General features: G+C 37.1%; 1 protein-coding gene across 5 annotated transcripts in view; it reads left to right on the top strand.

The window, feature by feature from the left end:
• Positions 1-5053: 5053 nt before the first annotated feature.
• Positions 5054-25889, top strand: part of SCN7A (sodium voltage-gated channel alpha subunit 7) — a 78779-nt gene continuing 57943 nt past the window's right edge. The window contains exons 1-2 of one of the 5 annotated variants that reach the window (XM_040475276.1): positions 5054-5572; positions 24649-24887. In XM_040475276.1, the coding sequence (XP_040331210.1) occupies positions 5563-5572; positions 24649-24887 (249 nt within the window). In that variant the 5' untranslated portion in view covers positions 5054-5562. Of the gene's footprint in view, positions 5573-5710; positions 5814-9151; positions 9329-15696; positions 15779-24648; positions 24888-25889 lie in introns of those variants that run through there. The other 4 variants (XM_040475271.1, XM_040475274.1, XM_040475273.1 and 1 more) reach the window with 4 other exon arrangements.

Genomic DNA, 25889 nt, shown 5'->3' with positions numbered 1-25889 from the left:
TTAATTATATTGTCTTTGAATTTTCTTTTATGCTTTGCTCTGTCTCTAAGTCCACAGTTACTTCTTTTTATAGATTTGTTTCAGTTCCTCTCTGCCATGCTAAATACATTCCTCAAATGTTCAATGATTCTTGTTTAGTGATCACTAAACAATTGGATACTCCATACATTTATGCATGTGTTTGAAGGTTGAGGGAATAAATCCTGTAGAATAGAAGGCTTTATTCTAGGATAATCCAGTAATCAGTCAGCTTTTTTCTTGAAGACACCAAACTGCCAGAATCAAAGGGCCTATCCTGTGGGATAGATCATGTTTTCTAGAGGAAGATGCTAGAATCTGTCTTCTGAAATATAAAATGTAACTATTAGAATTCTGGGCACTGTTTAAGGCAAAGAACCTGGGAAGAAGGGAGTCTCAACATTAAGAATACAAGTTTTTACTAATGTTCCTCTTTTCAGTCCAGCACCTTACTTCATTCTCCTTTGTGTTTAGTATTCCAGATTTCTAGCCTCTGCAATCCCAATTTTCTAGAGAACATATCTTTCACCAAGAGTTGAGGAAGAGAACAGTTAGCAGAATGGGCTAGAGTTGGGCCTCCTGTGGCCTAAAGATTTTCAAATAGCTTCCTTTTTATAGCACCCAACTTTGCCCAGTTGTATGGTAACCAGGTATCTTCAATACCTGAGATTTTCTAGCTGTCTGCAGAAAGGATTAGTTTCTCTCACCAGTATCACTCTCTATAGGCAATTAGGTTCAGACTTCTTTGTTTCACTTTCCTAAATCATTTATTTTAATGTTTTTCATCTACATTTCACTTCATGTAACATTTTGATGTTACAAATGTTACGTAAGTTCTTAACAGAAGACCATGGGGGAGAGGAAGGAAAAAAAAAAAGATGTTAGAGAGGGAGGAAGCCAAAAACATAAAAGACTCTTAAAAACTGAGAACAAACGGAGGGTTGATGGGGGGTGGGAGGGAGAGGAGGGTGGATGATGGGTATTGAGGAGAGCACCTGTTGGGATGAGCACCGGGTGTTGTATGGAAACCAATTTGACAATAAATTTCATATTAAAAAAAAAAAAACCAAATGTTACATAGTTTCACTGACAATCCCATTAGCAATTTCTGGTTTCTGTACTCCTTGTCTTGAAAAATTTGGGAAAGCAAAAGATGTAATAAAAGTGTTTGAGCCAACATTTTGTCAATGTTTATGTATGTGTTTCTGTAAACACGGATTACAATGCATTCCATTTTTCAATTTTATATCCAATAATCAACTATCAAGTAGTTCCTAATGAAGCTTGGCAGAAGCCCAAAATATTTTCAAGTGAAAAAATAAAATAGAAAACAAAGATAATTACAAATGTGCAATTTCTTGTCACTTATCTATAAATCCCATTGTCATTTACATGCATATATGTGAAATATGCTTATATATGTTATTTTATATATATATATATATATATATATACACACACACACACACATATACATAAACATATGCATAAACATAATATAAATGTAATCCAGGTATGTATGTACATACATCCAGGGAGCTAAGAAATTGAAATCAGTTTAGAAATTTATCAACTGATAATTAATGCTCTAAAAGTGTTTTTGCCCACTCTTTTGTAGAGGAACCCAAATAGCTTTAGCCATCTATGGTCTATTATTTCATTTCTAAGAATGGCTAATAAGCAAGCCATTTATTGTGTTCCTCTGACACTGTTAAACAACTCTTTACAGTTTTATTCACTGTCCAGATTCTTATAGTTCTGGAACCTGGGATAGAGTGGAAGACTGTGGCAAGATTTTCTTAGAATAGATCTAAGGAACTCAAGCATATAAATGGAACCATAAGTAGAATGCTATACACATAACAATAGTAATAAGGAACTGATGCTGGCTTTGTAGCACTGTCTTTATGTAGGTATATGAGGATAACAAGAAGAGAAAGGATGGGGGCACCTGGCTGGCTCAGTCGGCAGAGCATGTGACTCTTGATCTTGGGGTTGTAAGTTTGAATGCCATGATGGATGTTATAGTGTCCCTAACTGACTAAAACAAAAATGATTCTAGGTATTTGCCTATGATATTGCACATGACACGTAGAAAGCTAACTAGTATTTGCTAAAAAAAATTTCTTAAGATCTTTACAATTCAAATGATTCAGGGAGACATTTTCTACAATATGATTTACATTATATTCATCCTGAAAGATCTCTAAACCTGGATTTTGACAACAATCCCAAACCAATGTCTAGTACCTCTTTGATGCTGAGTGTTTTATTTCTTTGAGTGCCCTGGTATTCCCCATAGATATAATTGCACTTTCTTGTTTTTACTATTTCCTTTCAGGGAGGCCTGTAATTTATATCAAGATTCTACAGCCAGGGGAAATTTTCATACCTATAGATGACAAAAGCATTAAAGAATATAAGTACCAGAGTTTAGGCAAAATGAAAGCAGATCAATAAACAATTGTCATGTTATTCATATTATGTGTGCTCTATGATCTATTTCTATGATGAATCACTACATTGTTTTGAGAAGCACATAGTGAATTAGAGGCATGCTTGCTGCTCATTCCTTTAGCAAATTTACTGGCTACATACTATATTACAGCGTGTGTTCTAAGTGCTACCTCATAGCAGGGGATAAGCAAGAATTGACATGCAGCATTCATTCTGATAGAATAAAACAGAAAATAAACAAATAAGCAATTGATATTTAGCATGCTAGATAAGTGTTATGGAGAAAAACAAACCAGTTGCTAGCTATGAGAAGATTCAAAATGTGGAAATTATAGCTGAGATGGAGTGGAGAAAAAGATCATCTGTTAGGGAAGAAATCAGAAGCTAGACTATTAGAAGTTTCATCCAAATGTTGTTGGCATCCAAATGGATGGGAAAGTTATTAACAATACTAAGAGTCTGGATAAAAGAGAGACTGTCAACCAGAAAGTAAATCCGTAATAAATAAGAATTCCCATAAAGTTAAAAGATGAATGCTAGACGAGAAGAAGAAAAAGATGGCACACGTAGAGAACATATGTTCAAGAGAGGAATTTTGATTCGTTTGCATTTTGGAAGAATTGCTTAAGGTTTTACCAACCCAGGATGTGGTGATGTGGAATCAGAATAAAAATAAGAGTCTCATCCACACTCCTGACACTGACGTCTTTGAGGTTAGAAAAAACAGCCCCCACTTAAGTAGCTCCAAGGAAAATAATTCCCCTAGGGGCCGATCAGGTTCAAGTGTAGTGTGATAAAGCAGGTTTTTCTTGATAAGGCAGGATATGCAGGTCTGGAGCTTCCACCTTCTAAATACATACTTAGGAAACACAGCTTAGAAAACATGATTATAAGGTTCTTAAGGAAGAAGTGTGGAAAACAAACAGCTTCCCCTTGGTAAACAATTCAAAAGAATCTCATCAACTCATTATTAGGAGCATAATAATTGCCAAAATATGTCAACTCAACTTAGCAATATTATCTAACAATGGTGGCAACAGATTTGCTCCAGTACAACAACAAAAAATGATTGCCCAACTCAGAAGATAAATCCAACATCGTTAGTTTCCCTTCTATTTGTCTCTTGTTTCTCTTATTGGTTTGTACAACATCATGAGATTAGTTGCCTGTTCACTATGCATTATACAAAGCAGTTTATGTCAAGTATCTTATTTAAGCTTTAAAATATTTATTATTAAATTTGTTAAATGTTTCTTATGTTTGAATGTACTGAAATATGCATAGATTTTCCTGGGTGAAAGGAATACATAAGTTGGGTTACCCCAAAGGAAACGTCTATGCATTAGAAAATTCACTTGTACTGTCATCACAAAGTGTGGGAAAGAGAAGATGGTAATCTGTACATTGTCTACTAAAAAGAAATCAAGTGGATGTTTGACACTATGAAGTAATTGTTAATTTTTAGGTATGATAATAGTATTGGATTGTATTTGAGGGTGGGTTGTATTTTAAAAGTTTTTATTCAGAAGCTTATGTTGATATAATTTTGGACAAAATGATATGATGTCTGGACTACTTTGAAGCTAAACCAAGGTTGGAGGGCAAGTATAGATAAAACAAGATTGGCTACATGTTGACAATAGTTGAGGCAGAGTGATTGAGGCAGAGTGATGAGTACATAGGAGTTTATTATATATTCCTTGTATTTTTGTTTATGTTTGAAATTTTTTATAACGTGTAAAATTTAAACCAGGAAAGTACATGTCACAAGGCCTCTTCTGTGAATCGTGGATGAAACATGCAGTCTCTGACATGATTTGCACAGAACCAATGTTAGTTTAGTTCCACTTTGCCCCTCTGTCCCACACGTTGGAATATAAACTTGGAGCCTTTTAGTAGCATACATGATTTCTTTTCCCTTTTCCTCATTTTTGTTATCTTTTCTTGGTGTGTTGTAGAAATCTATCTTTCTTTCTTTCTTTCTTTCTTTCTTTCTTTCTTTCTTTCTTTCCTTCTTTCTTTCTTTCTTTTTTAAGGAAACTTCACCATTTTCAAACAAGACAGGGTTATAAAATGAACGTTCTATGGCATAGCAAAGTTTCCAAAGTCCACTTGGGAAAGAAGGTCCAACACCTTTTCCCTTCACCCCCAGACTTCTGCACACCAGTTTTTCCAGGTATGCATAATGTTTTCCTCTGCCCTTCGTATCTCACATCACCAGAGTGGGAAAGAAATCTAGAGTGAGGTTGTGGTTAGCTCCAAGCCACGCTTTCCTAAACAGCTACCTCCCCCCCCCAACCCCCGTCCACCCCCACACCTAAGCAAAGTTCAGATTTGAATGCAGGCTGATAATTGCCCCTGACAAGCTCTCCTGGGCAAGGCGAGAGAGAAAGCACCCAAAGGCTAAAACTTGAGTTGTTCCCCTTCCTCTCTTCCCCGGCCCTCTCCTCCCTCCTATTCCCACCGCTCCACAGTCAAAGCTGCATCCCGCCGTGCCTCCTCTCTCCATCCTTCCTGCCCTCGCAGAACTCTCTCTCCTCCCCCTCCTCAGCGATTCCCTCGTCTCGCCCCCTCCGTTCTCTGGCAGCTGCGGAGGAGATGTTCAGCAGCTGCCTGCTGTTCTGGCCTCAGCAGTGGCGGCTGCTGGTCTCTGTCTCCATCACCCCGCCCACGTCCGCTCCGGAGGAAGTCTCGCACCGGCCTGGGAATGAGGGCGGGGGAGAGGGTGGCTTGGCTCGGAGAGGGGAGGGAGGAGTGGGAAGGACACAAAAACAGCTTCAAGGCGGCAGGCGCTGCTCCACTGCGCATCTGGCCAGGAGGGGTCTCTGGATCTGTGGCTGAGCAGCCGCCCCAGAGACGCAGTTTCTAGCTGGCAAGTCAGTGGGGCCCATTTACCAAGGAGCCGTCGTGGCTTGAGTAGCATCAGCCGGTGAGGGCAAACGCCAGCTGAGGAGCACCTCCTGAGCAACCAGAACTCAGGAAGCCAGAGTGATCCTGGATGAAAAAGAAGCCCAGAAGGAGAAAAGAGATCCAGCCAGCCAGTTCTGCTTCTCAGGGTTCCCTCAGGTGCTGTTGGAGACCAGACACATGGTAGCAAGTAAGTCCCTTTTCTTGCTCAGTGCCCAACCCCCGGGATGGTGATTGCGGCCATCTGCTGCCAGCTTTTACCACCCACCCCCAGCCCGCCCCCAGCCCGCCCCACCCCATACACACCCTTAGGGTCTTCAGCAGTAAATTTAGATTCTGGACCTGAATTAAGCAAGCTACTTCAAGAGCAGCAGTGGTCTGCGGATGTTTACTCTGCATTGTGTATGTGGTCAGTTTTTCTCATCCACCAGGTAAGCTTCGGAAGCCCAGATGCTCTGTTAGTGTAAAATTTTAGTCATAATGGCAATGACTTTTAGGTTCCATGACACAATGATGGAATGGAAGGAATAAAAGCTTACACAGGATGGAGTATACTTCGAAGGAATCTTGTCTCTTATTTTAAGTAACTTAGTGATTTTAAGATTGGTGCTTTTCACGTATGAATCAACAGTATAAAATTAGAGGCATAGATAAAAAAAATTAAAAATAAAGAAAAATAGAAAATGGGAAATGGTGTGCCCAGTTTAAATGGCTTGACATTTTGGTATTGTTTGTATCAACAGGTTTGTTGTTGTCGTCATTGTTGTTGTTGCCTTGTTTAGGTCTATAAAATACATACTTTCTAGAGGTTTTCTTCTAGAAGTGATGATGTATTCATTGTGACTCTGGTTGTATGTTGCCTCGGATACTTAGGATACTGGTGAAAGCAGGAAAAACAATAGGATATGCTCCCTTTATTAATGGAAATGATGGAGTCAAATTTGGATATTGGTCAGAAAACTGTCTTGAAATGAAAAGGCTGGGTGGTACTTTTTGTGGATACTTTTCTTCCTGGCTCTTGTTCAGGAGAATAGCTTATGGCAGAAGGAAAAAAAAAAAAAAAAAAAGGAATCTGGGCCCTATAATAAATAGAGTCCTATGCACCTGCCATTTTCCAGCCCTAATTAAAGTTTCTACAGTCCAGCTGCTAGTTTTACAAATAAAGATAAGACCCATAGGTAATTTGTTGAGGTTACTTGGCTAATCAAAAATGAGCTAAAGGTCCAGTGAAGAAGACTTTAAGATTTAGAATGATAAAGATGAATTTTCATTTTCAAAAATGAAAAGAGTTATTTAACTTTTGATTAAGCTTTATTCTTCTTATTTGTAAATGACACATCAAAAACTTGCATATCCTGTTAAGGACTAAATGACACAAATTACATTAAGGTTTTGTGAATATAATATCATGTGTAACTGTTGCTTGTATAAGGGATCATTTTTGTGTTTTTATCCACTTCACTATTCTAGCTCTCATTTTATGTCTAGTTCAATATAAACATAAAAGGATCTTTGACAGCCTCACTACAATGCACTAAAGGAAAAGAAATTCAAATCCAGATCTTGATCTCTCCAGGTCCTGATCTCTCACTTCTACAGTTTAAAGTATATTCTAAAACATGAGACTCTATCCTCAAAAAATTGTGTGCCATGGTTAACAATTCATATTTAAATACTTTCAAATATTCTCAAAATATGTGTTACCCTCCTGTTTTTAGTTTTAAATTTTATGTTAGGTATGTGGTCTTACTTCCTTGGGATGTAAGTATATTGGATATTGCTGAATTTATTTGGTCCAATAATTAATATAGGAGAAGTGAAAGTTTAGGTACAATATTCTATTCTTAACTGCTGGGGTTCATTATAATCCTGGACTCAGGTAAGAGGTACTGTGAGCCCCTTCTTTCCCATCGATGTGTTTGAAAATTATAAAACCTGAAATTGGGTATAGGCTCAGGAAAAGGGACCTATAGACCCCAGATGATATAGGCATGCCCCAGAACCTGCTGCTGTCCATAAGTCTCCACTAGAGATCAGAAGGTAGAACCAAACAAGCACCTAGGAACTGGACATTCTGTCTTACAACCTCCTGTGGGAAAGGGTCTGTAGGGTAGTTGATATACACTCCCACTAATTTTGCCCAGGTAGGATGAAGCACTCTGGAAATGAAAACAACCTTACTTAGGGAGGAAGTATCCTAATATGCCTAAGCCCTAGATCTCATTATGACAGGATCTACACCACAACCAGAGTACTCAGAGACTGACCGACAACCCTATATCTACCAAGACTCTGTCTTGAAAGCTTATGGTGGAGGCATTTGTATAAAAAGGACGTTCTTGATTTCTGGGAGTCTGGTCCTACCATTTTCAATAACCAACATCATTTGGTCAGTTGTGAGAGGACATCTGTAAGCTCCACCCATGCTGACTAACTATCAGCAATGCAGTCACCCACCATATGAATTTATACAGACAAATCTCATTTTTCCTGGAGTTGGCCCCTTTCTCTTCTATTAGTGTCGGCTAACCAAGGCCAGGCAAGTAAGCCCCCACCTCCACAATGCTGCAAGAGGAAACCTTTAAGGCTAAAGAAAACATTTTCATATGAGGGCTTGTAGGGATGTTTTTCATCTGATCAGTATCTCTTGACCCAACTGGGATCATGATTTCCATGTTATTTGTTCATTCATTTCTATTTATAAATCAGGCTTATTCTAGTTGTACTCCATGCTGACGGGAGATCTCTCCTCTGTCTGGCAAACAGTTATCCCTGTTGTATATGCAGTATTTCTGACTGAATTGACTCAACTTATTGCTAGCTGAGGATAACCAGTCTGTGGACAGCTTTGATTGTATGCCAGCTAGGTGCCAGACTGACTATCAGCATTAAACAAAATCTCCGCCTCACCCCCTAACTGCTCCCCACTGCCCAGGCCAGAGAAATTATGGCTTTTAAAAGTCTGAGATTAAGACAGAGCATTTGGTTTTAAACTAGAACCAGAAGATGCTGATTTGGGGGCCATAGTTCCTGATTGAATATATAGTACTGAGTAGAATATTTCTTCCCTTCTACTTCAAATGCCAGAGTGAGGCTCCTGATCCACCAGTCTCTGATTCTTGGAGTTCTCCCAGAGGTTGCAGGGTCCAAGCACCTGATTACAGGCTAGAACTTTGGTTCTGGTCCATATTAGTCTCACCCTAACATGTTTCAAAGTGGCTGTCCAATTTGAAAAGGGATTGGGTATCTTTGTGCTAGATTCTACATTTGAAAAGCTGGAATAGTTTTGGGGTGGGAGTAGATCCTGGAAATGCAGACCAACTCTTGCAGAGTGATCAGGAGCAGAGGCAAGTGGCCAATTCTAAGAGGCCTCCAGCGTTCCAGTGAATGTACCAGTTGGGGAATTTTTTTTTTTTTTTTAATTTTGCGTTTCACAGATCTGGTCACATCTAAAACCATAGCCCAAAAGTTCTCAGGATTGCTGATGACTATAGAAGTTACATGCATAACAATCTCTCCTTTGTATTACTCTAGCAAGGGCAAGAATTCATTCTTCCTTCCTGAGCTCTTAAATGGCCTCTGGCCAGTTTCTTCTGGTCAAGGGTCTGACTGACTAGGGTCACAAGAATAATTAGTTTTGTAAAGATTCTGGCCTTTCCCCAACATGCTTGTTTTGGTGGGCTGGACAGACACAGCCTGGAAGTTATTGTTGTATCCATAGAAATAAGTGAACCATGCTTGTGAACCATGAGGTTGCCATAGAGAAGCTCAAGTGAGCATACTTAAAACCAGGCAGCTTTCCTTCATGTTCCTGGAAGCCTTCCCCCTCTCCATTGCTAGTCATAATGGCTCAGCCTGGTGAAACTCCATCTTACACAGTGACTTACTGTCCTGCATCTCCTCAGGGCTTTCAAATGTCCACTGAGCTTACTTTGGGCTGATTCAGGTAAGTGAATTTGAGACCAGATGCTCAGATTTTGTCATGACATTTTTTTTTTCCAGATTTCTTCTCTTCAGTTTAAGTTGTACCACCCTGCACTCCTCCTGTCTGGAAGGAAGACACTTACAAGGACCCCAGCTCCTGGTTATTTTAATGAACCATTACTAGAATCCAAGTTTACTAGATCTGGGGGGAATTCAGTTCTCAAAAGAGAAATTTTTATTTAAGGAGAGATGGGACCTGTCTGCTGGGATTTTTGGTGGTGCTCATTTATTTACAAAGCTGTTGGGGCGCCTGGGTGGCGCAGTCGGTTAAGCGTCCGACTTCAGCCAGGTCACGATCTCGCACTCCGTGAGTTCGAGCCCCGCGTCAGGCTCTGGGCTGATGGCTCAGAGCCTGGAGCCTGTTTCCGATTCTGTGTCTCCCTCTCTCTCTGCCCCTCCCCCCTTCATGCTCTGTCTCTCTCTGTCCCAAAAATAAATAAAAAAAACGTTGAAAAAAAATAATTTAAAACTATTTACAAAGCTGTTTTCCTAGCTTTTGAATCCAGAAGAATGCCTGGATTCCTTAAGAATAAAATTCTTAAGGAATATTAAGAAATATAAATATAAGGAATATTAAGAAATATTAAGAAAGCAATATTAAGAAATATAAATAAAAGAAAAAATGCCTTTATTCCTTAAGAATAAAATTCTTAAGGAATATTACCAAAACAAAATGGCAATACTTATGTTTTTGAGAAAGTTACTTATTTACAATTTTCCTCTGCAAGATGATATGTTCTAGGAATAGTTGGCTGAATTTGTCAGAAGGAGTGGAGTCCAGAATTAAGTAGATATATTGAAGCCAAAATAGGCTGACCTGGGAGCAAAGCAGAGCTACAGGAAGATTTCAGGTCCAAGGACAAAGGAGAAAAAGTCAATTAAGTCTGGCAAGATAAACTGTATGCTAGGGAGAGGTAAAAGAGAAGGAGTTAGGTAATCACAACTAAGGAAGTAAGAAGCTCAAGTGGAAAAATGATCCCAAAGCAGAAAACCAAGTAAGCTTAAGTCAAGATGAAGAGACAGCTACAAAATTCCAGGTGGTTTGGTGCCACTCTGATCAATCTGTCCTTTATTCCTGAGCCTTCAGTGTGTAAAGTCTTCATCTCTGGATTTTGGTAATACATATACGTGGTAAACTATGTTCAGGTAGGATAGAAATATGACAAAATCCCCTGAAATTTTTTCAACCCCTTTCCACAGATGTAACAGCTTACTTTCTCCAGAGGGGAAACATACACACACTAGCATATATAACAGTATGCATATAATTCTTATAAAATACTTTATTCAAAGGCGAACAATGAAAGCCATTTTCAACATTAAGTTTTTTAGTAATCTATTTTGGAAATCTTTTCATATGAGCACAGACATATCTCATTCTTCATTATTACTAAATAGTGTTCTATATAGCAGCATACTGAAATTCATGGTTTTAGCTCCTTAGGGTGGACTATTTGATTGTCCACCCTAAGGTGTTGCGATTAACATCTTTGCAAATGTGACATCTCAAACTTCAACAAGAATATTCATAAGACAACTTAATTGCTGGGCCAAAGAGCACATGCAACTTTATTTTAGAAACTATTGCTAAACAGAAAAAAATGCTTGTTTACACTCTCAGGTAAACTGTATGAGGGTGTACATCGCTTCCATATCGAGGTTGCATCTGTTAAGAAGAGTCTCAGTGATGTCTTCTAGAGCTTTACTGTAAACATAATTGGTTCTTTTAATTTTTATCCATATATATCAGAATTTCATGAGCTTCAGTCATCTTTCCTCATAGCTTTCGGCTTCCTAAAAGACAATGATATTATTTTTGTATTCTCCATAAGAAAAAAAAATCAATGCCTGTAATATCATTTAAGTTCTAAACTCTGGAGAAAAAGAAAGGTCATAGAAAGCTCTAAGGGAAAAGGCTCGGCACCAGAGAATTTAGCTCTGAGTCATTATAGAATGTGGGAAGGATGAAATATAAGCCATAATGTATATATGAAGTGCATTTAAGTGGTTTCAGTGAACAAAAATGTCAACCTAAATTGGTCATGTCACCAAAGCAGGTATGCTTCCTAAGTTTTCAACAATATAGATTCTGTTTAATGATCACATCAACTCTGTCTCCTTCACTTATGCATGTAGTACCTTCCAGTCTCAAGTTAATTTGTTTATCAGTCTTGTCATTACTCTTGTTACTTTTTTTTTTTTTAGAGCTATCTGAATGTCATTGGCACAATAGCCTCGATGCATTGTCTATGTCTGATTGAGAGCATAATTGTTTGAAAATACTTTGGAAACTAAGCGAGAAGTCTTTTTACCCTTTATTTCCTATTTCATGTCAGAGTAAAATTGGCATTTGGGATATTATCCTTACTCTGTGGATCTACTGTCCTGTTTTTATTTTTGCCTCATTTTTCTTCATTTATATTATCTTGCTATATGGCCTACATTCTTGTAAGCTACTCTAAATCTTTTAGTAAATATATTAGGAGAGGAAATAAATATATACCATCTAGTATAGAGTGGAACATTTCATAATTCTCTTTGGCAAAGCTAACCTAGCTCATCCCTAGGATCAGCTCCAGCTTCCCAGAAAGCATAGGGAAGGTTGCTTTCCCTTTGGTTGGCAATCCCAAAGGTTGATTATTTAGATGCTGGCTTTCCATTCCCTAAGGTAGGAAAAAGGTAAGAAAGCTGTGGCTGTCCTGGGAATTCCCCTCCTACATGTGCAGAATCTGTCTGCCCAGCCTGACTGCATGCCTGTCAGGCTCCACTCAGGGAATCAAACTAAGGGACGGGGAAGCAAAAGGGAATGAAATAAGGAGAGAGGAAAAACATCTGGCACCCCTTTCTTGGCTGTCCTTCATTGTCTCTGAGACGACACAGCTGCAGTTGCTGATATACAATATTCTCCATATAGCCTCTTCCCTAGGAACTCAGATAAAGAGGCTGAGCATTGGCTCACTTCTTGGATGGCTGTGTCATTCATCATGCAATTAAAGATGCTTTGGAAAAGGAAAGAGAGTGCTATTAATAATTAGCTCTCAACACTAAACATGAATCCAAACTGTCCCCCAAACTGTGACTTATGGCCATGCTACTTAAATATGAGATCAGATGTATTGGAAATTATCTTGGAAGGAACTGGAAGTAAGATAAGGTGGATGTCACAGCTGCATTTCTTTGATTTCACACATCAGAGCTGTTTTACACCAGGACCTCTGTGACAAAATGACAACATCTGGTAAGATCATTACCAAATAGGCATCCAGAGAATGAGGACTATTTTAGAGATGAGGGGGGAAAAGGTGCCCAAAGAAGTGAAAAATATGTGGATCTTCTGGAGAAGTTATGTTCTAAAGCAGGTATTTGCCTCAGCAATTCTAGTATATTCTCCACCTCTCGTAGTTAGGAATTCAGACAAGAAAAAACAATCCCCCAAAATGTAATGTCTCTGCTTGCTTTATAAAGGTGGGTGGAAGAAGCTTGGGTATATGCCAAAAGAGAATCTTTTTGTCTAGCAAGCTGCATTAGATTCATCTCAAGAGGCCCACGCCCAAGGTATTCTGAAATTATCTGTTCGGGTTGGGTTGCTGCCTCCTAGATTTTCAATATTAGCACCAGGAGATTTCTAACATGCAGTGAAAGACTGGTATAATTCAAATCAACTGCATTAAGAGGATTTTCTTTCCTTACAACTCTCAGCACCACCATCCTCTCACCGTCTCTGTCCTCTCAGAAGCCCCAGTATTTGTGAACTGCAGATTTGACTACCTTACCTAGTCAGCTGCCCGAGGTCTGGTACATTGTTGAAGGTCTTGTGCCTATCTCAAGCTAACCCAGAGCAGACTATGGTGGGCCATACAAAACAACTGGTTTTGAACTCTTCCATCTGGTCACAGATTTGGGGCATAGTTTGTGGATTTACGAGCTTAGTTCTACTGCTCAAAAAGTGGGCAACAGTGAAGGTTCATGGGGATGTAACAGTTTCATGCAGACTAAGAGGATATTCATGGAGATCAGCTAGTTGTGAGTGTTCCCAAGAGCTCCAAGGAGAGTGCCAGTTTGAATTTTTTTTAAACAGAAGGAAATCAGGTCTTGCATATTGGGGGAGCCAGATGCATCAAGGACTTCAGTATTAAAGGCAAGTTATAGAGTCTGGTTGCATAACAGAGCCCCTTTGCATTCCTCTGGGAAGGAACAAAGCATATTTTTCTCTCAATTGTTGAGCTGTAATGGGCTCTGGTCAGAAATTTTTGGTCAAGAATATGACAGATTGGGTTCACTATAAATATAATTCTAGGAAGATCCTGGCTCCTTTACAACTTTCTCATTTTGTTGGAGTAACAAGGGATAATTCAGAAAGTCTAGAAGCCAATTTCACAAAGCAGTAGAAGTTTTGAGAACATCTGGAGACATCTGGGACATAGAGTGGTTTAGAATGTTGGGTTAGACCCCTTTCCCAGACTCACTGGTAGGAAACCAAAACCTTTCTTGTCCTGCAAGACTCAGTTGGGAATATTTGAGGCAAAACCAACTTCATTTTTGTGTTCCTGGCAACCTCGCTTTCTATTGACTTTATCACTGGCATAGTGGCATCCTATTCCTAGTCAACTGCATCCCTTCCTGGTATTTCAACTGTCGCTAAGTTTTCCTTCTGTTCATTGTTCTTCATAGCTCTGCAATCAGATGCAAATAGGGAAAGTTTATTATCTGACACTGTTATGAACTTCTAATTCTATTGTGTATATTGATTGTATCATTCTGAAGCTTAATGTCCTAGATTTATCCTCCCTCAAGAAGAGAGACATTAATTGTTCTGAGATTATTGGAAACTTTGACATGTTGAAGATGATTTTTAGTCCTTGTTGCTCTTAAAGCTTAGTTTTCAGAGATGACCAAGATGACTTGCTTCTTATTTGTTTAAAAGTCTGTCTCTCATTGTCCTTAAATTCAGTGACTGTATTTTATCAGTAGTTCCAGTGTTGGCACTTAATAAGCATATGTTCCACAAATGATTGCTAAATAAATTATGTCAAAAAGAAACACCATGGTTAAATGTACTGCCCTATATGACATATAAAAATGAAGAACAACCTTTTAAAAAAATTAAAGTTCATTTTTTCCATATATCTGAAATTAAAATATTAAAATGTAGAAGTACAAATAAAAACAATAACATAGTTCTTTCTGCAAGAGAATATATTCCAATAATGTACTCCAGGGATCTGAGAGGGATGAGGGCAAGGGAACTAAGGAAGGATGGAGGTGAGCAATCAGGAAGTCTGAAGCCACCAAAAGCCCAGAAGGGGGACCCAGTAGGTCAACCCTGGATCAGACACACATATTGAGGAGCCTTAGCCAAAACTGGCTGAACTCTGGGCAGAACCCAACCACAGATAATAAAAAGATGAGAGCCATAAATCTGAAGTCATTTAAGTCAGGAAAGAGTAAAACAATAACAGGGCAAGAAAAATAGTTGGAATAAAGAAAGTGATCATCACACTGGAGTAAAGAGATACAAATACAAGAAGAATCCAGGAATATAAATTAGTTATGCAATAAATGGAGCGAAGCCTGAGCCAATTTTGGAGACTAGAGCTTGCATGCTTACAGGAGTAAATGGCTATTTTCCATCACATGGTAGGTCTGTCCAGCAAGCTGCCTTCCAATTAGTCCTCCCACATTGAAATAGTTATACCCTTGGGACATTAAGTCATTGGGTAACAATTGTGACATGTTTTAGATTATACTTATGGTAAAGAGAAATACCATCAGCTTCTTCTAAACCTGCATGGAATCTGGGAATCTAAAAAGATGTGTGTTCTTCCTTATTTATCCAGGAGTCAACCTTCATCAATTTCAACCCTTCCAGCTATATCTCAGGATAAGAAAACAATGACGCTTAGGGATAGGGAGGAGGGAGAAGGTTTATGAAGTGCCAGAACATTTATTTTATTTATTTATTTTTTAACGTTTATTTATTTTTTTGGGACAGAGAGAGACAGAGCATGAACGGGGGAGGGGCAGAGAGAGAGAGGGAGACACAGAATCAGAAACAGGCTCCAGGCTCTGAGCCATCAGCCCAGAGCCCGACGCGGGGCTCGAACTCACGGACCGCGAGATCGTGACCTGGCTGAAGTCGGACGCTTAACCGACTGCGCCACCCAGGCGCCCCTATTTTTTTTAATTTAATGTTTATTTACCTTTGAAGAAGAGAGAGACAGAGTGTGAGTGGGGGAGGGGCAGAGAGAGAGGGAGACACAGAATCCGAAGCAGGCTGCAGGCTCTGAGCCGCCAGCACAGAACCTGACGCGGGGCTCGAACCCGCAAACCGCGAAATCATGACCTGAGCCAAAGTTGGACACTCAACCGACTGAGCCACCCAGGCGCCCCGTGAAGTGCCAGAACACTTAAAGTAAGGTTGATTTTCTTTCTCCATTGGAGATCTTGGGCTGCCCCCTCACAGTTGATTAGTATGGTGTTTATACCTAACAAGCTAGAGGCAATTGTTAGAAGAGAAAGCAGAGAGAAGCAAATAACTTGTAAGCAGCACGAATAAAATCTAGAAGTCTGATGATAAAGGAGATTAAATAAATAAAGCAAAAGAAAATGTAAAAAGTGGAACTCCTTATGTTTGAAAAATTATTTAAGGATGACATAGTACTGCAATTATTATAATTGAATATTATCATCACTTTGATTTATCAGTAAGAAATTAGGTGACATTCTGCATATTCTTTTTATAAATTCCAGGAAATAGGGCCATAATTTCAATTAAAAAGATGGTTAAACATAGGGGCACCTGGGTGGCTCAGTCGGTTAAGTGTTCAACTTTGGCTCAAGTCATGATCTTACTGTCCTTGGGTTCGAGACCCGGGTCGGGCTCTGTGCTGACAACTCAGAAGCTGGAGCCTGCTTCAGATTCTGTGTCGCACTCTTCTCTCTACCCCTCCCCCACTTTTTCTCTGTCTCTGTTTCTCTCTCTCTCTCTAAATGAATAAATAAATGTTAAAAAAAAAAAGATGGTTAAACATAAAAATACCATGCTTTAAAGGACGAAAATAGTAATACCTAGTATTTATTGTGTAGTACCTGGCAGGCACTGTTCTATGTACTTTATACTTATTAACTCTTTCAATGCTCACATTACCCTATGAAGTAAGCACTTAGTGTTTACATTTATGGCTGAGGAACTGAGGAATGGAGGGGTTAAGTACCTTGCTCAAGGTCGCAGAAAATTCTAAAGCCCAGGTTTGAATCCAGGTAATCTAGCCCCAAAACCAAACTTTTTCCCAAACTTTTATTATAAAATATTTCCAACATATAGGAAAATTGACAGAACTGTATAATGAGCATTCACACACCTAGAACCTAGAGTCTTCAATTGCCATTTTATAATATTTAGTTTATCATTTATCTATTTATGCATTCCTCAAACTATCCATCAATTCTTCACATTTTCATATTGTCTTTCAAAATAAGTTGCAAATACCAGCAGGCCTCACGCATAAACACTTCATAATTCATATATTTAACTAGAACCCAGTATTTGTTTATGGGCTTTTTAAAGGTAAAACCAAGTAAAATGCACAAATTTTAAGGGTGTCATTTGATCAGTAGTCACAAATGTGTATGCCTGTGTACTCTGAAGTCCTAATAGGCTGTTGAACATTGCTATCACCCCAGAAAGTTCCATCATCCCTCTCAGTCAGTTCCTATTCCGCCCCTAGAGATTAGTTTTGTCTGTTCTGGCACTTCATATAAAGTGGATCATGTAGTTTGTAGTATTTTCTGACAGGCTTCTTTCACTCATCATAATATTTTTGGACTTAGTCCTCCTTATGCATACCAGTAGTTCATTTTTTTATTATTTATTGTCGGACTGTGTTCTATTATATGATATGCCAGTTTTTATTTTTCTGTCTATTCACTTCATGGACTTGGGCTATTTCCTGGTTTTGGTAATTAGCTTTATATATTTTATATTTTCCCAAATATTTATCATTTTTCTTTCTCTGCATTTCTTCTTGAAGATCTAAATTTCCATCTGAAACACCTAAAAATATCTTTGGGGCACCGGGGTGGCTCAGTCAGTTAAGCATCCAACTCTGGACTTTGGCTCAGGTCATGATCTCACGGTTCATGAGATCCCACGGTTCTCAGTGGGGTGCTGCGCTGACAATGTGGAGCCTGCATAGGATCCTCTCTCCCCTTCTCTCACTCTCTGCCTCTCCCCAACTCTGTTCTCTCTGTCAAAATAATAAGTAAATTCTCTTTCTCTGTCTCTGCCTCTCTCTGTCAAAATAATAAGTAAATAAATAATAAAAAAATAAATAAAAATATCTTTGTCTTTATTCTTGAAAAATACTTTTGCTTTCTGTAGAATTCTAGCTTTACCTTTTTGTCTTTCCTTGCAACACTTTAAAGACATTGCTATACTCTTCCGGTTTCTGTATTTTTATGATGAGAAGCCAGTAATCATCCTTATTATTGTTACCTAATATATGTCACTTTTCTTTTAGTGTTTTCAATATTTTGACTATGATATCTCTTTTTAATATTTTACCCATGTGGCTTAAAACACTTATTAGTAATGATATGTCAAATAACTTTCTGAAATTTTTTTTAAATGTTAAATGATAGGTAGATGCTTTTCAATGAGCTGTCCTTAATATCATTCCATAAAGAATTTCACACATTTACAAGTATACATAATCTTTTGTGCTCTTTGGACTTCAAGTATTTATATATCTATATAACTATATATCCATATTTGGTATACATGTGTATATATATATATATATATATATACACACACATACATATACACACATATGTATATATACATATACAGTTATATGTGTATATATGTACTAATATATAACATACATTTATGTATGTATACAAAACATATGCACAAACATATACAATCTAATGATCTTTATTAATCTCCAGATTCAAGTTTCTAATTAATCTCTAAATTTTTCCTTTTAGGTATTTCATATATGCATCAAACCCCAAAAATACAGAACATTACCTCTCCCATCCCTAATCTAAACTGGTACTTCTTCCATATTCCATATTCTTTTTGTGGTATTGCAATCAGTCATATGATCCAGATATATATGTATGTATATATACATGTTTATATATGTGTGTATGTGTTGTGTGCTTGCTTATTTATTTATTTATTTATTTTAGCAGCTGCACCTGAAATACATGTTACCTCCTTTATTCTTACTATTAAAATAATGCTCAGAGCACCTTACCCTAGCAATCTGAGTAATTTAGATAACTACTGCCAGACTTCTTTCTAGAAAAGTTGTACCATTAACACTACCAAAAAAAGGTAATTAGAATGCTTATTTCCTCAAATCCTAGCCAGAAGTTTGCATCATGAAATTAGGACTTCTATTTTAAATTAGTATGAATATGTTGACTTAAGTTTTTTCAAATAAGTTTCATTGTTTAAATTTTTTTAAATTTTATTTTGCATTTAAATTATTGAACTATCTCAATCTTATTTGACTGTAAGAAGTATATGGACAAGGATAATGGAAACTGCCCAATTCTGAACCTCAACATATATGCTCCACACAATACAGTACAAAATAAAAACAAATAGAACTATACAAACCCACACCATCAGCATAACTAGAAGGCAGAGAATGCCTGAACTTCAAAATGCCTGTAAAGGAAACCAAATTCATTTGCATGCTTTTTCATGCTCCAAAGGCCTTATGGAATATGGGTTCTAAATTTGATTTAAAATGACTAACAGAAAGAGAATATTCACCCTAATTGTGAAAATAATGGAGGTAAAAAGCATTTTCCGTGAACTTCCTTGTATCAGCTATGTAATAACCTCTATTTTCCCATTCTTATTTGAAACAAACTATTCAGTTTTTATGTAGATTCTAATTATACTAATGTTTCAAATTATGTTTAATGAGGGGCTCCTGGGTGGCGCTGCCCGTTAAGTGTCTGACATTCGGCTCAGGTCATGATCTCATGGCTCACGGGTTTGAGCCCTGCATCAGGCTCTGTGCTGACAGCTCAGAGCCTGGAGCCTGCTTCAGATTCTGTGTCTCTCCCTCTTTCTGCCCCTCTCCTGCTCGTTCTCTCCCTCTCTCTCAAAAATAAATAAACATTAAAAAATTATGCTTAATGATGATAACAAAATCACTCTGTGTAAAATAAAATTGTATGATAGATTAAAACTCAATTCTCAGTGATCCTAAATTTGGGTATCTACAGAAGAAAATACAGGAAGAAGTCATAGGCAGAGCACTGTTAAGTCATAGCCAAGATCACAGCCAAAATCATACGACAGAACCAGTACAGTGGGCATAATACCTCTGCTCAAACCACCAAAAATAAAGCACTGGTCACTGCTACTGGCTCCATTGCTACTGTTACTCCCAAAACTTATGGAAGTTCCTGATGAAGCTTCTATCTCAATTGCAAAAAAAGGGATTCTCCACAGCATTTCTTATTTTGTGTCATTAAATCTAAATTAGAAATCTTGAGCTGATGCATTTGTTTTGTCTGGCAAGATCACATTGTCACTCCTTAGATCCATAAGACCCTAGAAAAGTCATTATCTACATTTTCTGGTCTTTTCCACTTCTGTTGCAGGAAGAGTCCCACCATGATTCACACAACAACAAATTTCCCCAATCTATGTAGATTACATTACTAGACAGCACCTCCTCCTTTCCAAATTAATGTCTTCTATGCTAGCTCACCTTCAATTTTACAAAATTTTCTGAAATATTTGACTTCGACACTTACATAAAGAAAATTTCCGGACAGTCCTACCTGACGTCAATCTGTCAGTTACTTAGTAAAGCAAGTTACCCCAGTAAGCCTATTGGTTTTTGAATATCTCTAAGGTAGCCATTCTGAGGTATCAATTGTTTACACTTATCTAAAAGTTTACAGTTTATAAGCACTTTTGTGGTATCATTTAAAGATACTCAAATTAAAAACAACAACAACAACAAAAATAAAGATACTCAAATTTAGATTTAGACATACCTGAGTTAACATCACCCTCCACCACATAACTAGCTATACAGTGATGGAGACATCATGAAACTCATCAATTTCTATTCCCCTGACTGGTAAAATGGTGACCACAAGGATAATATGTGAGAATATGAGGCAATAGAATTAAAAACATGTACGTTGAATGCCTCTCAAATCGTAGTCACTCAGTAATTGTAACTATAATTATATTTGCCATAATTGTTATGATAAATTTTGGCTTATCTCAAATGCTTAAAATTTGTTTTAAGGAGAATCTTTTTTCAATAAGAACATACCTCTTTCCCCCATACTGATGCTGGCTCTGCTTCTTTCAAGTGATGTCCAAGAGAATTGGCTTGCACTTTCATCAAAAGTATAAAACATTAGTACAACTGGAACTTGTTAGAGTCCAAGTCTGAGTTTACTTTGATACATTCTTACCAAAAGCTTACTTTAGCTATTCGTTTTTTTTTTTTCTAAAGTAGTCTAATGGACAGATTATTAATCTTTCTATTTTTCAGGCTTTAGCATTATATTAAGATCACTCACTGGGAAGCATAGTACCCGGACCATATTTTATAAATTCCCCACAGAAATGCTTTCATTGAATTATGATTTAATGATCAATAATTTACAGTCTTCACTCAGCCATCTAAAAGTAGGATGCAAGCCACTTCCATCTGGTAAGTGCTTGCATTTCTTTGTCATATCATAGAAGATAATGCCTACTGTCCATTCATTCACCTAGTCAACAATCCAGAGTAGTTTCATTCAACATCAAATTATTACTAAAGATGTATTCTGGGATAACTTACTGGGTTAGAAGAGAGAATTAGCACTGACAAAATCAGTACTGCGGTCCAGACTTTCTGTATATGGTCTGGTTTAATATTTATGACCTTGTGAGGTACCTAAAGGATTACAGAGTTTGCATATGAGGAAAGTATACCAAGCTATGTTATCAAAGTCTCACAGCTAGTAGGTGATGGAATAAGGAATCAAAGATTATTTTGCTATGTATGAGGTGATAACAGAAAAAAAAAGAAAATTATATTTAGGCTATGTAATAAGAAGACTGGCTTGCAAACTGAATTTTGAGGTTTCAATGGAAGGCATCCAAAAATGTTTTCATTAACAATAGCATCTTTGCAATAATTTTGAACCTCCCTTTAGGTCTACTTTTAAGAATAATATTCTTTACATATGCAAGCTTAATAATATTTGTTAGGAATTATGATGGATCCCTAAAAATATAAGATATTAAAAGTACTTTTATTATAATCTGAAAAAAATGTAAAAAAAAAAAGATTTTGATTTTGTTAATTCAGTGCTGCATAGATTCAGTTTAGCTAATAGCCCAGACTTTTAGTTCATGTGATATTTTTAGGTTATGTAAAAATTCAATTCAACGATTTTAAGATTGAATAGTTCTAAAATTATAAGGCAGCAACCAAGCAATATTTGGACCCATTTAAATGATCCTACTCAACTGTCAACAAGTCCATGATTTCATATGGCTGGTTACGGGGAAGATTAATGTCCAAATCACCCTATTCCATTTTTTTACAGCTATTTAGAAAGTACCTTATTATTTTGAATCAAATCTATTCTGGCTTCATCTCAGTGATCCTAGTTCACCTTTTTTCTTTTTTTTTTTTTTTCCAAATAATAGTTAAATCTACTTTCTCTTCTATGTGAGAAACATTCAGATACTTGGAAACAATAACGTTACACTTGAGTTTTTTCTGCTTCAACTAACATATTCTCCATTCTTTTAACCGGTCTGTAGATGATGTGACTTGAGTCTAATCAACATTCTGACCCCGTCTGAAGACCCTTCAGTTTACATACAGGCCTTTTGGATGTGGTCATGGAATGCAGCAGAATAGAGAAAGACTGTCTCCTCCATCTTCCTTCAAAGCAGGCAAAGGTTATATTAGCATTTTTGGGCAGACACAAACCAGTATTGATTTATACTGCAATTACTATTAAGTAAACCCCCTTGGCAGTTTTCTCTGCTGCAAAAACACATCTACTGCACTTGTACAGATGGTTTGTTTTCATTCAAATTTCAAAACCTTACATGTATTCCTCCTGTGAATTATTCTATTAAATTTGGTCCATTACTAAGATATAAAATCTTATCACAAATAAAAATTTATATTTACTTCCCACCTATTGTGTGCCAGCCACTGTACTTGGCATTTTCACCCATATAATTCTATTTATCCTTATTTAACCTGAAAAGGAATCCCAATTTTGTGACTGACAGATTCAAGATTATCAAGTAATTTTACTGAGACTGCTAAGAATATTAGTAACAGAATTTAGTATTTTAATGTAGGTATATTTAATTCCAAGGTTTATGATTTTGTTTAGACTAGTCTATAACCACGAGTCATTAAGAAACTGTTTAATATGTATTCAAGGAATTCTATATAAGGAATACAATTTTGAAAGCTTATTAGATATTTTAAAGGGAGATTTTATATGTAAGGGCAAACTTCATTATCTGTAGATTGTATTTATAAATTATACTAATTCAAAGCATTTTGACTCCCATCAAGAAACTGTGATATGTGAAATGTGTTTGACAGGAATTGGGATGGAGAAAATCAGCAAAAGAACATATTTTTACATGAGAAAATAGAACAAAATTTGTAAATGGGAAATTTGTGCATGAAATTATATTTAATGAAAACCAACTTCAGTGGCCTGTAGGATGACTTGAAATAGGCAAAGACCTAGAACTGAGAGAAACCTAGGGGCTCCAGGGTGGCTCAGTTGGTCGAGCCTCTGACTTGGTTCAGGTCATGATCTCATGTCTGGTGAGTTCAAACCCCACATGGGGCTCTCTCCTGACAGCTCAGAGCCTGGAGCCTGCTTTGGATGCTGTGTCTCCCTCTCTCTCTCTGTCCTTCCCCCAGTCTCTCTCTCTCTCTCTCTCTCTCTCTCTCTCTCTCTCTGTCTCCCTCAGAAATAAATAAATAAATGTAAAAAAAAAATAAAAAAACAAAGAAACAAAAAAACTGAGAGATACCTGTAGAGACTACTAGAGCAATCCAGATATAGGATTGTAAAGATGACTACCATGACGTAGATATGTAAATAATGGATAATATTTAACTACATAATTTAAAATAATTGTAGGAAAATTATTTTGTTCAGAGGAATTAATGACAAACAAAAATTTCATGAGTAATTTTCAAGGTATTAAGTTTGTGTATTTGTGTGTGTGGTTTTATTTTTGTTTTGTTTTCTTTTTCTTTTTTTTTAAACTCAGTGCAGAGGAATTTTTTTAACATTTATTTATTTATTTATTTTGAGAGAGAGAGCATGCACATGTAAGTGGAGGAAGGGCAGAGAGAGAGGGAGAGGGAGAATCCCAAGCAGGCTCCACACTGATAGTGAAGAGCCTGTTGTGGGGCTTGATCTCAGGAACTGTGAGATCATGACTTGAGACGAAATCAAAAGTCCCGTGTGTAACCTATTGAGCCACCCAGGTGCCCCTTGTTTTGTTTTTCAATAGCTAAAAGGTAAAAGAGCAATTCTAGTCATTCAGGAAAACAATGAATCTTGTTTTTACTTGTTAAATTGCTGTTATTGGTGGAATTGCCACATAGATGATTCAGGGAAGAGAGTGTTTTGGGAAATGTACATGTAAATATCCATGTATAGTAATTGAAACTCAGTGTTTGCCTATGTATTCACCAAATAACAGATATAACATATGGAAAAGGCAGAATTTTAAAGGGTATCAAAGTTAAAAATTGTCACGAAGAACTGAGTTAAAGGAAGTAATAGAGCTATTAGCGGAGACACAGAAGAATGGGGCCCAAAGGCAGTGAAAAATGAGTTTAAAGAAGATAAGTCTAATTAATGGTTAAATACAGCCAAGAGAGAAATAATTGGATTTGGCTCCTCAAAAGTCTCTAGAACTTTAGAACTCTTTTATTTGAGGGAGAAACTGAAAGGCAGATTTTAATAAAACAAAGAGAATTCAGTAGATGTGTAAATGAAGTAGAATTGGTTATGAAGTAGAATTGGTTACGCATGAACTTACAAATAAATATAGTATCAGGTATAACAAAACCTAATCTAACAACTCATATCTACAAGACCTGGGAATTTTCCTTGAAGGCATATGTTCTGTTTGGTGTTCACTTTTATTCATATCCTAAGCTTTCACAATTTAAAATTTTTCTTTATATACCCAAATTTTATATAGAACTGAAGAAAATACATTTCTTGCAGGTACAAAATTGGAAATGGCGTCCCCAGAACCGAAGGGCCTTGTCCCCTTCACCAGGGAGTCTCTTGAACTTATGAAACAGCATATTGCTAAAAAACACAATGAGGAACAAAGAGAAGATTTAAAGCCAAACACTGACTTGGAAGTTGGAAAAGAGCTTCCATTTGTTTATGGGAATCTTCCTCAAGGAATGGTGTCGGAGCCTTTGGAAGATGTGGACCCCTACTACAAGAATAAAAATGTAAGGATTAATTGAAGTTATCATGACTGCATTTTCATTATTTTTTTCAGATATGCAAAAAACATAATTGAGATAGTATAAAAAAAGAATGAAGAATTCCTGTCTTATCCCCAGAATGACTTGAAGAATCTACTAAATAATTGCACAATCCAAGGCCAAGCACAAAAATGATAAAAATAAGAGTAATTATGCTTAGTAAAGGCAGAAAGCAGTGTGGGCTGACAAAGCTGGAAGAGTCTTCCTCAAGAAAGTAGAATTTGTGTTACAACTTAGAGAACACTTCAAATTTTCACAATGCAAAGGGAAAATCTTGCTATTAATTGGAATGGGAAGAGTCAGGGTGGTAATATAACTAGACCCTTGTTGCAAGTTGTGGGGAATAAAATGAGGTAATGAAGATGTCAACATGGATTTAATGTGGTGGCCAAAGGCTGATGTGATGAATGCAATGTTTAAGTAAGCTTAATATGAATATTTCTAAATTTACATGGAAGAGATAGGCTCAGAAAATGATATAGAAAAGAGAGTAATCCAGGCCTTCAGTCACAGGGCCTGGATTATAGGAGCGTCTCAGAGGAGGGGAAAAGGTAACAAACCTGAGAAGAAATATCAGGATTTGAAGACAGACTAATAATACCAAGATTTCCAGCCTGGAATAAGGGTGGTGCTACTAACAAAATTGAAACAACTCTAAAAAGACCAAGTTTGGGAGATAATGAGGATTAGCCCTATTGTGGACAAATGTAATTTGATTTTCTTGTAAAGCATTCAGTGATAATTACCAAATGGGCAAAATGGAATTGAACCAAAGGCTCTAGATGAAAGGCAAAGTGATGATTTTGCATAACTATAACTCTTTGAAATATTTGGCACCACAGAAGAGTATTGGCATTTTACAGTGTAAATGTATAGAGTAAAAAGATTCCAGTATCTCTGCTAGCTTCCATGGGTGTTATGCAGCATTAGCTATAAAACACCTGTAAAATGCTCAGTACATTTTAG

This window comes from Herpailurus yagouaroundi, unplaced genomic scaffold (assembly GCF_014898765.1).
Source record: "Herpailurus yagouaroundi ecotype Mexico unplaced genomic scaffold, PumYag 140, whole genome shotgun sequence".
Classification (NCBI taxonomy): domain Eukaryota; kingdom Metazoa; phylum Chordata; class Mammalia; order Carnivora; family Felidae; genus Herpailurus; species Herpailurus yagouaroundi.
The sequence above is the reverse complement of the archived record's forward strand: the minus strand, read 5'-3'. Positions and strand labels throughout refer to the sequence as shown.